A 15,598-nucleotide genomic window follows, 5' to 3' on the forward strand; every position below is an offset into this window, starting at 1 on the left:
GACAATTTTGCACTATAAATCATTTATTCTGTTTTCACTGCTGTCATTTCTTGGTTGCTATAGTTCTGAAATTTTACCAGTCTTTTCTGGAAAGACAGTGTTTCTAGAACTGTATGTGACAGACAATCAGCATCAAAGACATAATTTACTGTACCAGTCATTGCACTAATCCCTCCAAATGCACACAATTTTAAAACCTACAAGTGGCAATGAGCAAAGGCTGTCACTTCTTCTTGAGCTCACAGTGCAGGCACTACTTCTGAACACTAATCAAAGTAAAATAGCTCACAGACATCGCCGGTCTTAGGCATAGGCCAACTAGGCAGATTATGGTGATGCTCTAGCAGGGGCACTTGTACAGTATTTATTTGTTTATTTTTTTATAGTAAAGAGATGGTTTCTTTAAAATGTGTTGAATGAATACAGGAAAAACTGAAGATTAAGACAAACTGTGAGAAAAATGAATAAAAAACTAATTGAGATGGTGAATTGGAATGGTGTAGGCAGACCAGGATGGAGGCACTGGGTTGTGTGTGTGTGTGTGTGTGTGTGTGTGTGTGTGTGTGTGTGTGTGTGTGTGTGTGTGTGTGTGTGTGTGTGTGTGTGTGTGTGTGTGTGTGTGTGTGCGGGGGGCACTGTGGAGACCTTTTGCATAGGGCACCAGCTAACCAAAGGCCATCCCTGCTCACAGTAACAGTTAGGGCCACAGTTTTACTAAACTTTATTACCTACAAACTATTTCTCTGTAGTCACTAACCCCTCCCCCCACACCCATTAGGACTCTATCTCCACGATCAGTAGCTTACTCAGTGAGATCTGCAAATGAGCGAGCACCATCTATGTGCAGGTCAAAATTTAACGTCAGCATTGGTGCATGAGCTTTCTGTAAAACAGTTCCTGCTGCCTGGAACTTACTGTCACATAATATTAAAATATAAAGTCAACGAAACCTTCAGAGAAAAGCTTGAACAGCACATAACTGAAGAAAATAGACATCTGTAAGACTTTCACACCAGCACCACCACGTTGGGAACTGTGAGGAACACAGAGAGTGTTTTTATTTTGTATCTGTAAGACTGATAATGGATACCTTCTGGAACCCTGTTGCCACCACATTAACTGCCTCATTATGGCACTGACAATAACTGCTCTCAAGTGCTCTCATAATAGTGTTATTATTAATGGCTACTGTACAAACTGTGTTGTAAACTTTGCAATGTACTTTATCTACTGCTTATACACAGTTCATAGTTGTACGTATATTTTAACAATACTTTTTTCACTCAATGTAAAGTCCTCTAAAGACTAAAACACTGATGTTTCCATGAACTTTGTTGTTCACAGTAAATATGTCACCTTTAATGATGTCCAGTATAAATATGTAATGTAAACTTTGATAGTTTGATCTTTTATTTTTGATTTTCAGTGTATTAAAACTGTGACTGCCTTTGACCCAGGTTGTAACTCAAAAGGGTCCATGGACAGCACACCAACCTGGTTAACAAATAAAATTATTCCACTGAACTTTTAGTGTATCTCAAAACCTACTCTGTGATGCTGACTTTTCATCATAATGCTCCAGCACTGCACTCCCGAGGTACTGTGCACTCCTCTTTTTGAGTATTCTGGCCATGGACCATAGCAAAATACTGTCATGTATATACATTAATTGGTAGTGAGGTGCAGTTGTAATTTTAGCAGGGCAAATATGCATCCAGTTGCAATCAGAGAACAGTGAGTGGTGAAAATGGTGGAATTAAGTGGAATTACTGCTGCTGATTAAGGTTTATTTTACTGTTACAGCATGGCTTTCAGCTTTGATTTTGTTATTATTATTGCATCGTTTGCATAATTTCAAATATTAATACTTGTTATGTTTTATATTCTGTAGATATTACTTGGAAATACTGCTTCAGCAGTACACGTTTACAGCATTTGTTGATGTTGCAGTGTTCAAGTATATCACACCTTATTCTAGTCAGCAGATATCAACTGTTGTACAGGAAATACAGGCTCTGCAGTCACAGATGTCTCTTTTGCCAGAAATACAGGTTTGTCACATTCACTGATCACAGATGTATGCCCATGATGTTTATTTTGATCCAGCATTTTGTCAGCCATTTCTCCTCAGGTTTTGATGTTAAATATGCATAAATTAAATTATCAGTATAATTCTTGTGCAAATGTGCTCTGTGAACAGTACTGTTATATGATGCAATTCCATGCATATGACACTGTCATATAAATATTGCTGTACTACACATTTGTTTGCCATGTATTTACCTACATATTAATGATGAATCTTTTTATTAAGGTAAGTATTCAGTTCATGTATGCATCATGGTATACTGTGGATTAAGTGCCACAGTGTGTTCTCCACCAGTCATTCTTTATATCTATATCTATATCTATATATATATATATATATATATATATATATATATATATATATATGTATATATATATTTGGGCCAACTTTCTTAACTGAAAGCCAAATAAACTTTTCTTTTTTTTTTTTAAGCAATGGCCAAATCATAACTCTTGGTAATATCATCAGTCTAATGTGGACATCCTTTATAATGTGCTGTGATACAGCCATTAAAGTCTGTGGATGAAATCAAATGCTATTCCTACAGTGATATCACAATGGATAAAGGCCAAGTGACATCAGTATAGGAAAGTTAATTTTTACTAGGGATGTAGTAAAGATCTGGGCAATATATTTTATGAAACAACAGGAGGAAAATGTTTCATAGCAATGTAGACACCACATGCCATGGTGCAAAAGATAAGCAGTACCATAGAAAGGGTGGGGCACAGAGAGCAACTGTCCCAGATGCTTGCTTTGAGAGGGCATAAAATTGCATAAAATAAATGCAAAAAAGAGATATACATTTTGAATTTTTTCGACACTTTCTGTGCTAAGCGGCAAAACCATACTTTCTGGCTGCTCATTACTCCCTTTAGACATCCCTCACATTGGCATCTGCCTATACCTACATTTTACGTAAGGGATGTGTTTCAGGCACTGCCCCAAAGACTTCTGATTGGGCAGCTGGGTGGAAGAGCAGGCTACAGAAGACAGTTACTGGGATTTACCTTTGGCACCCATTGTGAGAGAATTGTACCTGTTTTACGTCTTCTCTCATGTGAGGTTAGTGAGTCAAAAAATTATTTTCTGTATGGTGTTGGTGGCACTACAGTACTCTTATTCTGTTTTTTAATTTCTCCAGATCTTTTGGGTTTCTAATACCATGACAGGAATGGACCCCATTCCTAAGCAAAGTATGATTAAAGTCCATGAAATTAGTATTGTTTCACTCTTTGATGTCAGCCAAAAGTGCTCTTTGCATCTTTGCAGCACCCACAATGTGCCCAGTAATGACTCCTTTTGTAATTTGTATTGAGTTACATGTATTGGTAGTGTACCTAAATAAGATTTTAGACACTTTTTATAAGACCCGGTGCTCCTACTAATATTGGAACTATTTGGGTATCTTTCTTCCACATTGCTCTCGTTTCTGCTTGCAGATCCTGATATTTTATAACTTTGTGTCTCTCTGTATGCAGGACACTGTAGTCACTGGGTGTGGCAATTTCAATGATCAATGCTACTCTTGTCTTCTTTTCCTGGACCACTAAAGCCAGTTTTCTAGCATCTCTCTTTTGAATTGTTGGTAATGGATAATCCCATGTGATGTAGACTTCATCATTTTCTATGATGCTTTGTGGCTCATGTTTCCAGTATTTTTCAGACTACAAAACCATAATGTTTGCACAATTCCCAGTGCAACAGTCTCACCACATTATTATGTCTTTCAGTATATAGTCCTTCTGCCATTAGTATGTCACAACTAGCAACGAGGTGTGCTGAGCTGATCATTAAATGTTATACCAGATTCGAAATCTGACTGGTGCTTTTTTTAATTTAACTTTTAATTTGTTTTTTGTTTTTTATTGTTTGTTTTTTTACTGGGTTGGCTGGCAATTTGTGTACATGGTGGCTGGATAGTCACTTCAAGCAGCAAACACACCTGGAGGTAGCCAGATGAGTTAAAAACAAGAGGTTGAGTAGACTAACAGTGGTCTCATTGGACTGGAGATTGAAAATTGGTTAGGGTACTAGGTGGGCAGCAGGCAAGTAGGCTACAATTGCACTGTCAGTCATACCCATAAGATGTGCAGGTTGTCTTTCTGTAAACTATTCTTGTCATTAGTATGTAGGCCAAGAAATGTACTGTGGTTTTGTTTGTAATAAAGAGTTTCAAAAATCACATGTGATGTGGATGATCTAAACTTTGTGTGAAGAGCTAAATCAAGCCAGAAAATAAGGACATGTCAGTCAAGACAAATGTAGTGTGGTTCTCTGTGTACTAGACAGCTTCAAAAATCACGTAATGGGGGGGGGGTTAGAAAATTGTGTGAAGAGGTAAATCAAGACTGAAAATAGGGACATACCTCCAAAAATAGGGACGCCCTGAAAATAGGAAGGTTCCTCCATATCCAAACTAGGGACAGTTGAGAGGTCTACTGACAGTTGTTATTATTCTAATTATATTTAATTGATAAATTACTATGCTATATATTTTTTTATTTTATTTACAATAGAAAGTTACTTGCATGTATTGTACAAATTGCAATATGCATCTTCTGAAGGATATGAGGTCTGAAACTTGTGGGGGATCACATCAAGGACAAAGTCTAACACATAGCTACTTAAAAACTGCACTGCACAGGATGAGGTCTGAAACTCAGATATTTTTGTCATTATTTGATTGACAACTTGAAGTTGTTGGTAGTGGTGAGGAATCAGTAACAAAGTCTAAAATATTGTTGTTTGCTAGAAACCTAAAAAAGTTGCTAGAATAATGTAATTTGTATTCATATGCATTCTCCTAATCCAGGATATGAAGTTTAAAATTAAAATGTCTATCACTTAGTGACTTCCAGTTTGGGGGATTACAAAGTTTGAAAAATTGGTTGCTTTTATAAACGTAGAAAGTTGTTGGAATAATATGTTTTGGATCAATGCATTTTCTGAAGGATTAAGCGCAATGTCTGAAACCCAAATATCTGTCATTATTTAGTCATTGGTGGTAAGAGGTTCAGATCAGGAACAACAATTAAAATATTGCTGTTATAAGCGTAGAAAGCTGTTAGAATAATACCTTTTGCACTTAGTATCCATTTTCTGAAGGACGAATAAGTCTGATATTTGAAACCCAAATTCTGTCATGAAATGATTTACTTCCAATTTGAGTGGGGGCACATCAGGAAAAAGTTCAATGCTGTTTTAAAATAATTTATTTTATTTTATTTTATTTATTTTACATTTGTTAACCGGGATGGTCTGACTGGACACAGGTCCATTTTCAGCAGATGCCCGGGGAGAAAAGCTCCACAGTAAGTAAAATTTTACACAATATGGTAAATACAGTATATAGAGAATTTTCAAGCAATATGCTAAAATCGAAACACTATAATCTCGAAATACTGAAATGTCGAATTTTCAGTATCTCAAGACTATAAAGTCGAAATTTGAAAATAGTGAAAGTGCATAATCACGAATCGAATATCTTGAATTCTCAGTTATGGCTTTAAGCTACGTAATGTCCGGGATTGTATGTGGATGGTGTGCAGTGCCATGTGTGGATTTAGGTGTTATGTCAGGTAAGTGAGTGTTTTGTAAGGGTTTTGGGTGGGAGTTTGAGTGTATGTGAGTGTTCTGATATGTGTGATGTATATGTGAGGGACTGTAGAATGTGTGTGTGTGTGTGTGTGTGTGTGTTTGCTTTTGTTTACTGTTTGTGCGATCTCAGAGTTAGTATATATACGTGGGGGGGTGGCACAGCCCCCTGCTTATTTATGTTGCAGGTTTGTGGATGTGTGCTGTTTTGTTTGTTTATGTTGTGGTGTGGGTGTTGTGGTATATGTGTGGTCGGGTGTGTGCTGTGTTTTAGGTGTTTTGAATTTCACGGTTTTGGGCTTCGCAGTTTTGCTATTTTGGTGTTGTGTGGATTCGATTTCATGATCTCGAAAAACTAAAATTCGAGATTTCAGTATTTTGAGATTATGAAGTGAATCCGTTAAAATACAGTATACAGCAGAAGACATAAGACCTATATATACAGGAAAAAATAGTTAACCATGGTTAATAACAGAATAAGTATACAAATTCAATCAGGATTAGGAGAAGACCTATACTGTAATATATATTACAGTAGGTATATTAGGAAGTGAGGTATATAAGTAGAATAGTTTGAAGACTTATGTAATACATGGGCATAGTCACTTATTCTTTAAGTGTGTTCTAAGTGAGTTTTTAAAGTGGGAAGAGGTAGGGGCAGAAATCAGAGCAGGAGGGAGATTATTCCAGGTTCAAGCTATGGAGTGGGAGAACAGTGCTTTTCCTGCAGTATTGTTAGCCCTAGAGATACAGAGGAGGGGTTTGTCGGAAGATCGGAGAAGACGATTTGTATTATAGTGGGTGAGAAGTTGGCCTAGTGTAGGGATTTTTTCTGGATGTGTTACCACATTGTAAGCAATGACTTATTGGTGATAGGTTAGTAGCTGGGGATGTTCCAGCCATTGCAGTTCCCTTACAGCCTGGCAATGGTGGGTTTTAAAGGTGGAGTTGTTTGCAAACTTGGCGATTTTATTATAACATGATTCAAGTCTGGCAAGGTAACATTTTCTAAGTTGGGTAAGAATTGGAGCAGCATACATTAGGGCAGACAAGAGGTGAGTTTGGGATAGGGTAATCTGTGCTTGTTTCGAGGGATTTCCTGTGCCTATATAGTGTTCCCATTTTTTATGGACTTTTCTGATAGTTTGTGAAATGTGAACGTCGAAGTGTAGATTTTTATCAATGCCTAGGAGTTTGGTATGGTCAGAGAGAGAGATAATAGTGCCATTTTTGGAGGAGATAGTGATGAAATAGTTTTGTTGGGGGTGAAAAGTAGTAATTTGGTTTTATTAGGGTTTAAAACACACTGAATAACTGGAGAAACGGTCACCATCCACATTTACTGTGTTCCTAGTACTTCGGCATCAAGCCTTCCAGGGAATAATCATGCACAAGAATGGTGTAATTTATATACATTTCACTACATTCATTATTCAATTCAATTATACAATAATTGATCAATTGATTAGTGAGTCAAGAAAGTTAAAATCTAAAGTGCATCCTGAGCAATAAAGTGCTTCAGAAACATATAAAGTGCATCAAAACATATAAAGTGCAACCCCTTACATTCCTATTGCATTTAACATTATAATTTGAGAAGTTAATACAAAGTACTTATGCATCTCTAGATTAACAAACACTAAAACATTTTCCCTACAATGGTTGATCAATTAATCAGTAAGTCAAGAAAATTTAAATCTAAAGGGCATCCTGAACAACTAAAATGCTTCAGAAACATTTAAAGTGCATCAAAAAACTTTTAAAATGCAAGTTCATACAAAAGCACTTACACAGCTGTAGATTAACTAATACTAAAACATTTTGCCCTATAATGGTTGATCAATTAATCAGTAAGTCAAGCCACAAAGAATATTTCAGGTACTTTAATGGAAAGAAGTTCATTGCCCTGGGATCTTACAATTGCAGTACCAGTGGGGTTGTTTATGCCATTGGATGTGATTGTCTACCTGTAAAGTGGTGTACAGGCCAAACCAGACGAATGGTGAAAAGAAGAATTATGGGGCATTTGGGGGATGTGGGGCATGTTAGGCTTAATAATCCTGGGGCCCAGCATTTCCATGCTGTTCACAATGGTAACACTAGCAGTTTATTTTTTTCTGTTTTAAACAAACCTTGTGCAGTACAAGGCATGGAATATGGGTGTATTTTGTTAAGGATGGAAAGTAGCTACATTATTAATTTTGGAACTTTGTGGCCCCATGGGCTTAATATGGAGTTAGATTTACATGTATAGGATGAAACGTTTCAGTATGCATTATTTTATAAATGCATAGACATATAGGATGAATGATCTACATGTATAGGGTAAAATATTTAAGTATTTGTTAATCTAAAGATATATAGGTGCATTGGCATGAACTTCTTAAACTATTAAGTTAAATGCAATAGGAATATAAGGGGTTGCATTTTAAAAGTTTTTTGGTGCACTTTAAGTTTTGAAGCACTTTAATTGCTCAGGATGCACTTTAGATTTAAATTTTCTTGACTTACTGATTAATTGATCAACCGTTGTAGGGCAAAATGTTTTATTGTTTGTTAATCTAGAGATGCATAAGTGATTTTGTACTAACTTCTTAAATTATAATGTTAAATGCAATAGAAATGTAAGGGGTAGCACTTTATATGTTTTGATGCACTTTGAATGTTTCTGAAGCATTTTAATTCCTCAGGATGCACTTAAGATTTTAATTTTTTTGACTCACTGATTAATTCTTGTGCATGATTATACCCTGGAAGGCTTGATGCTGAAGTACTAGGAACACAGTAAAACTGGATGGTGACCGTTTCACCAGTTGTTCAGTGTGTTTTTTCTGTCCTTGGTGAGTTGGTTCATGGAGTGGTGTTTTTGGAGTTTTATTAGGGTTTAGGATAAGATGGATCTGAGTGATCCAACTTTCCACAGAGCTAAAAGATTCCTGGGTGAATTGTTGTAGGGTGGGAAGTGAAGGAGCTGAACAAATAAGAGTTGGATCATCAGCGTATTGTATAAGTGAAGCATACTGTGTGGTGGTATGGAAATTATTGGTAAATATGGAGAAAAGAAGTGAACCTAATATGGAGCCTTGTGGTACATCTATGGTAGTTGGGAGTAAGAGGGATAGTACACTTTGCCATTGAACAGGTTGTTGCCTATTTGACAGCTTTTAAACCAGGCTATAGCGGAAGGGGCAAAGGATAGGGATGTCAGGCTGTCTAGTAGTAAGGAATGTGAAACCATTTCAAATGCTTTAGAGAGGTCTAGAAATATTGCAGGTACAAAGTTATTATTATTTTTATTTGGTTGATCAGATTGGTGAAAGAGAGCAGAGCGGTGGTTGTGCAATGGTGTTTTCGGAAGCCATGCTGTGTGGGGGAGAGTAGATGGTGTGAGCTTAGGAATTGTGTTATCTGAGAATGTATACATTTTTCTGGTATTTTAGATAAGGGGGATAGAATGGCAATGGGGTGATAATTTGAGTATTCCTAAGAGCTTCTGCCTTTATGTAGTGGAATAATGTATGATACCTTCCATAGGTGTGGGACATATGCTTCTTGTATGGAGCAATTGATAAGAATAGAAATAGGGTAGGATAAGGATTCAGCAGCTATTTTTAGGAAGTTGGCTTGTAGATTGTCATTGGCAAGGGTGGTAGGTTTCAGTTTTAGGAGGTGTTTTTTAATTGTTGAGGTGGGAACGGGTGAGAGCATAAAGGATGGGATGTTGTCAGGGCATTTGGTTGGGTTATATGTAGAGCTGTTTTTGGATAATTGGGAGGATAATGTTAAGATGGATTCTGTGAAGTGGAGATTGAATTGGGAGGCAATGTCCTTGTTGTCATTTGTGGAGTTAGGAGTGGGAGTGGTAGTTTTGCCTGGTTTTAGGAGAGAGTTAATGGCATGCCAAAAGTTTTGGATATTGAGGAAGTAATTTTGTCCATCGAGTTTAGTTTGTCTCTTGGCCTAATTTCTAAGTTGTAGGTAATTTTGTTTGGCTAGGCTAGTATTGTATTTCTTCCAAATTTTCCAAGCCTTATCCCTTGACTTTAGAAGGGCTCTAGTTTCCCTAGTTAACCATGGTGCATAGTATGACTTGGCTCTTATTTTCCTAATTGGTGAAAGTCTATCAAGGATATTGATGAGAATATTGTTGAAGTAGTCAATGGCTTGGTCTAGATTTAGGGTTTGTAGTGGTTTCCATTTACTATGTTTTAGAATACTGTTTAGTTCTTGTATATTTAGTTTATGATAGTCTCTGACTTGTCTAAAAACAATGGGTTTGGCTATGTTGCTACGTTTCCACAGAAGGAAGGTGGGGAGATGGTCACTAAGACCATCAGGAAGGCATCCTGTCTGATAGTTTTGTTTGGGGCAATTACCTAGTGTCCAATCTAGAATAGACTGTTTGTGGGTTTTTTTGTCGATTCTAGTGGGTTCTTGGATAAGTTGGGTAAAACTCTAAAGATTAATATGTTTAGTGGGTTGTTAGAGGTACAGGCTGACCAATCAGTGTTCAGGCCACCTAGTAAGATGGTTTCTTGGGGGAGATTATCTGTGGCCCATTGTAACATTTCTTCAATGATGGGAGAGTTATTACCTGGGGGAATATAACAGCAGAGAATGATAGTTTTTGTGTCACTTATGCTTAGGGTTGAACCTAAGGTTTCAGCATTTTGAAATTTAGGTATGGGGGTTTGTAGAGGTTTGATGTTGACTGTATTTTTGTAGGGGATAGCAACTCCACCTCCTTTTTTCCCAGTCTATCCAGTCTTAGGCTATTATATCCTGGTGGGAGAATTTCTTCATTTTGAGAACTAGGTTTTAGTCACGTCTCGGTAATGGTTAGTATGTCAGGGGAGTAGTGAGCTATAAATGTGTGTAGGTTAGAAAGTTTGTTAGAGATACTTCTGATGATGACATTTAGAATCAATAGGTCAGAGATTTGCCTAGCAGAGAGTAGAGAGTTTTGTGGTCCAGGATTTGGGTGTATGTCTCCAGATATAAGTAGATTTTTAGTGATAAACAGTATGTGTTTAATTGTGTGCACTCTGTCTGTGTTGGAGCTTAATGATGTTTTTCTAGTGTAAGATGGTGTTATGTGAGACTTATGAATGTGTAGGAATAAGCTGTCTTTAAATAATGTAGAATAGATAGGAAAGAAAATGTGTGAGTGTATATTTTTTGAGAAAGTGTTATGTGGAATGATGTGTTTTCTAGTGATGTATTTATAATATATAATGTATAATATGTAATATGTTTTACATTTACTATGCATTTTCTGAAGGATGAAGAAGTCGGATGTCTGAAACCCAAACGTTTGTCATTTAGTGACAACTTCAAGTTGCTGTTGGTGGGGAGATCAGATCAGAGACAAAGTTTAAAATGTTGCAGTGCTTTTATAAACCTGGAAATCTACTAGAATAATGTCTTACATTTGCTGTGCATTTCCTGAAGGAGAAGTTGTTGTCAAGTCATTTCCCCTTAAGTTGTTGGTTTTGATTGTGTTGTAGGTTTTTTTTTTTTTTTTTTTTTTTTTGCTGTTCAGGTTGGGAGGAATGCAAAATGAGGGTGTTGCCCTGGGCTGCAAATGGCTTAGCTACTCCTCTGAAGGTAAGTCAGTGAAATGCAGCCAGACACCTTAAGGGTAAATGCCTGCCCTTGATGTGTTCCCTGGTTTCTGCTGATTATTATGTCTGACAGCAGTATGCTGTATTGTGTTTAGATAATCTTCTTCTAGTGACGGCTCCAGGTTCCTTTTCTAGGGCACAACAGGGACACAGTAGTTGCTGGTGTGGCCTATAGGATATGTGAAAAAAGCATCTTACCGATAAAGTATAGAATACATAATACATGCTAACAATTCACCCACAATCTAATAGGTTCATAGGTTCATAGGTGGGTACTAGGCTATCAGCCCTGGGGTCTATATAAGCCTAGCCAAAATGGTTTCCTGGCTTTCACCACCCAAGAAAATTATTTTCCTGTGCCCCTGTTGAGCATTGTCGCAGAAGTGATCCCCGGGGTGAATTTTCTATTTCCCATACAGTCGTCAAGATTTTTCTTAAAGAGGGCCAATGAGGAGCTTTGCTTGATATGAATAGGTAGTTTGTTCCAGAGTATGGGAAGTCTCTGGGACAGGAATTTATCCCTCCAGCATGTTCTGTTTATTGTGGTGACAAGGTTTAGGTCCCTGGAGCATGTGGTACAGAGAAATTGGGATTTCTTTAAGTGCAGCATGTCCAACAGCTCTGAGTTTGACATAGCTTTGTATGTTAGGCAGAGATTGCCTCTGAGTAGGCGATATGTGACTAAGTAGAGCTGGAGTTTTTTTGAGACGGTATGGCATCTGTTTGAGGCCGGTAATCCTCTTAGTGAGGTATTTTTGTGGCCTTTCCAATTGTTGTAGTTATCTTGTGGGTTACATGCCAAACGGGGCATTGTACTCTATAATGGGTCTAATGAGGGATGAGTAGAGAGGAACAATGACCTTTTTTCTAGAGGAGAACCCTTTTGTGATGTGTGCCATGCTGAAGGATTTCGTGACTACTGTGGGGATGTGGTTCTCAAAGGAGAGACTACTGTCCACCTGTGTCCAGAGGTCTCTTATCACACTGTCAGTGTTTAGTGAGCTACTGCCCATGTGGTAGTTCATGGGTACCGATTTTTTCCCAAAGGGGATGACAATGCACTTCTTGGCATTGAGCTTATGGGCATGACTTTCACACCAAGCCTCTATCTCTGTGAGGCCCTTTTGTAGAATGTCTACATCATTAGGTGATTCTATTATGGCTCCCAGTTTGCAGTCATCTGCAAACTTTGTTAGCCAAAGACCTTCTGTGTTGGTCTGCACTTCAGAGAAGTAGATGCTGAATAGGAGAGAACCCAGGAACGAACCCTGTGGTACTCCACTCATCACTGGTCTGAAGTTGGACTTGGAGTCGGCTACTTTTACTGTGTGGATTCTGTCAGTGAGCCAGTTGGCCACCCATCTTGTGACATAGGGATTTATGCCCAGTTTAGTGAGTTTATCTAGAATTCTAGAGTGGGGGATGGTATCGAAAGCCTTGGCGAGGTCAAGATAGGCTGTGTGCACTACCTTGCCCTCATCTACGGCTCTGATGACTGCTTCAAAGAAGTCGATCAGGTTTAGTACACATGATCTACCTTTTACAAACCCAAGCTGAGTGGGATCCAGGGTTTGGAGGTTACCTATATCTTTGTTTATAAGCTCCAAGAAGATACATTCCATGGCCTTGCAGACCAGGCTCGTCAGGCTAATGGGCAGTAGTTTCTGGAGTCTGTGGTGGCACCCCCTTTGTGGAGTGGGATAACCATCGCTGTGCACCATTCAGTAGGCACATAGCCTGAAGTGAGGCTATGATTGAACATGGTACTTAGGTGGGGTGCCAGTTCGTTCTGTAGTTCGTGCAGTACGCAGACTGGGATGTTGTCTGCTTCCATGGATGCTGTGTTCTTGGCTTTGGAGAGTGCAGTCTTTACTTGTTCATCTGTGATCACAGGGGCTTTTGCATTATTCTTGTATTAAGATGAGCCCTTTCGTGGGTGAGACGGGGGTAAAGTTAGCACTGAACCTGTCTGTCAGGATGTTGGCAATATCGGTTGGTTCTGTATATTTAGTGCCACTGTGCTGTAGCTCAGAGCAGATCAGAGTGTTACCATTGAGATTCTTGACATAGCTGTAGAATGCTTTGTGGTTGTCTTTGGAATCAGTGGCAATTTTATTTTCATAACTGGCTTTGGAGGATTTTATGAGGGATCTCAGCTTCTTGCTGAGGCTGACCAGGGAGTTCCTCCAATCTTGGGATTTTACTTTTTTTTTTGCAACAGCTTCTTCCTTCTGTTGTATGTTTGTTTATGGCAGGGGACAACCAGATTGGCTTCCTTTTTTTGAAGGATAGTGTCTGGGTTCTGTTGGGGATGGCATGATCCATGCACTCATGTATGTGCTTATACAGTGCATTTGTGTAAGATTCAGCAGTTGTACCTCTATTTTCCATCTGCATGGGTGTCATGACGTTTGCCACTTCTGTCTTAAGAAGCATGAAGTTGGCTTTGGAGTAGATTTTGACAGTGGTTTCCTTAATGGGTGGTGGGGGTGGGATATGGATGTCTAGGGTGATTAGCTTGTGGTCTGATCTGACCAGTGAGGAGTTGACCTCTGGCGTGGAACACCGGTTACCCACATTTGTAATGACTAGGTTCAGAATATTGCTGCCCCTGGTGGGGGTGTGGACAAGCTGATCCAAGGCATTGGAATTTATGAATTCCAGAAAATGTTGAGAGAATGGTACATGAGTAGTTTTCCCAGTTGATGGTGGGGTAGTTGAAATCACCCATAATTAAGGTATTGGGTTGTACCTTAATATTTTCCAGTGTCTTAAGAAGTTAAGAGTGGGAATCCTGGGGCATGGTGGGGGATCTGTAACAAGCTACAACCTGGATTGCAGTCTTGCCCAATGTTAGTTGCATTTGGATAATTTCAGATGCATTATGTTGAGCAACTAGCCTGGTGGTGTGGATATCTTTAGTGAATATGGACACGCCTCTGCCTTTAGTGTTTTGGTCCAGGTTAGGTGGCCGAAAGGTGTGGTATGAATTATAGCCTGGTAATGCAGGGGTGCTCTCTGGAGCCTTGAACCAGGTCTCTGTCACTGCACAGATGTTGATGTTCTCCATTTTAAGGAGTGCCTCGAGTGAGTGCATTTTGAGGTTTAGACTTCTAGCATTGAGTAGCATTACCCTCAGAGTTTGCTTGCTTGTACCTGTTATGGTGGTGAATTTGGCATTTGAACCTTGCCTAAAAAGACACTATAGGGATGGCAAGAGCCTTAGCCAGTATCCAGAATCCCAGTGGTGACAGATTCAGGCCATCTCTCGCAAAGCATCGTGGTCTGTTGACCATGTCATCCCAGGCAGGCAGATACCGGCTCCCCACAGAATGACACCAGAAGCTTAGCCAATTGTTGAAATCCATAATTTTGTCCTTGTACTGTGGTATTATTCTGGGAGATGGCAGGATGCTAATCAGGGCTAGGGTCATACCTGCCTGGGCTACAAGATCTGAGAGCTCCTCCATGTCTCTTTTCATTCATGTAGTCCAGGGAGGTATGTCTCAGGTCATTCACACCAACATGGAGAATGACACAGTCGTATTTGTACTTGTTGTGGAGTGACCTGAGTGCATGTGTTATGTGGTGGGTCCTGGCACCCGACAGGGAGCTGACAGTAGCTTTCTCCTTGGTTAGCCTGGTGAGTGGGACATCAGTGTGCCTGACTATAGAGTCACCTATGACTAGTGTGTTGGGTACGTTATTTTGCCTTATGTTAAAAACAAAAGACAATTTTCCTATGAGAAAATAGTGAATGCCATAATTTTACAAATCCAGACAATATTGACAAAACAGAAAAAAAGTATTAAATTGTCATGCTCAAGAAATATGGTCTGGATGAAGTGCTGGTATGGTAGAGTGTAACAAGTCAGGAGTATAGATACTAATACAGCAGAGGAGGGAAAATGGCAATGCACAAACATATTTGTGACTGAGGAGAAAGAGAAACAATATCATTAGTCTTAATTCAAGAACAGACAGCTGGTCTTATTTTGTTCTGTGCTGCATTATAACAAAAACATTCAAGATAGAATATGTATCTTCCCAATTCAGACACTGGTGAATAGCAAAGTAGCAGGCACTGGTAAATATCAAGGATTTAAATATCTGTTAAAAGTTCTTTGAAGTAGAAGCAAGAGTGGTCAGTTAACAGCCCCTGGATTACAACGATAGTCTGACAACTCAGGAAGAATGTAAGACAGAGTCAGCACTTGGGCTAAAAATCGGGAGCCTTAAAAACACGCAGTTCAGTTAGAGGCAAGAGCTGTTCCTGAGAACACAAAAA

The 15,598-nt window shown here is 38.8% G+C and overlaps 1 protein-coding gene across 1 annotated transcript in view; it reads left to right on the forward strand.

Annotated features, from left to right (window-relative positions):
- The window catches only part of PKHD1L1 (PKHD1 like 1), a 1,597,738-nt gene that overhangs the window by 290,811 nt on the left and 1,291,329 nt on the right, over window positions 1-15,598 (forward strand). The window contains exon 17 of the mRNA XM_044066249.1: window positions 1,892-2,051. Within this exon, the coding sequence (XP_043922184.1) occupies window positions 1,892-2,051 (160 nt within the window). The remainder of the gene's footprint in view (window positions 1-1,891; window positions 2,052-15,598) is intronic.

The sequence above is a fragment of the Protopterus annectens genome, chromosome 3.part1 (genome assembly GCF_019279795.1).
Source record: "Protopterus annectens isolate FY-2018-M chromosome 3.part1, PAN1.0, whole genome shotgun sequence".
Taxonomy (NCBI): Eukaryota; Metazoa; Chordata; order Ceratodontiformes; family Protopteridae; genus Protopterus; species Protopterus annectens.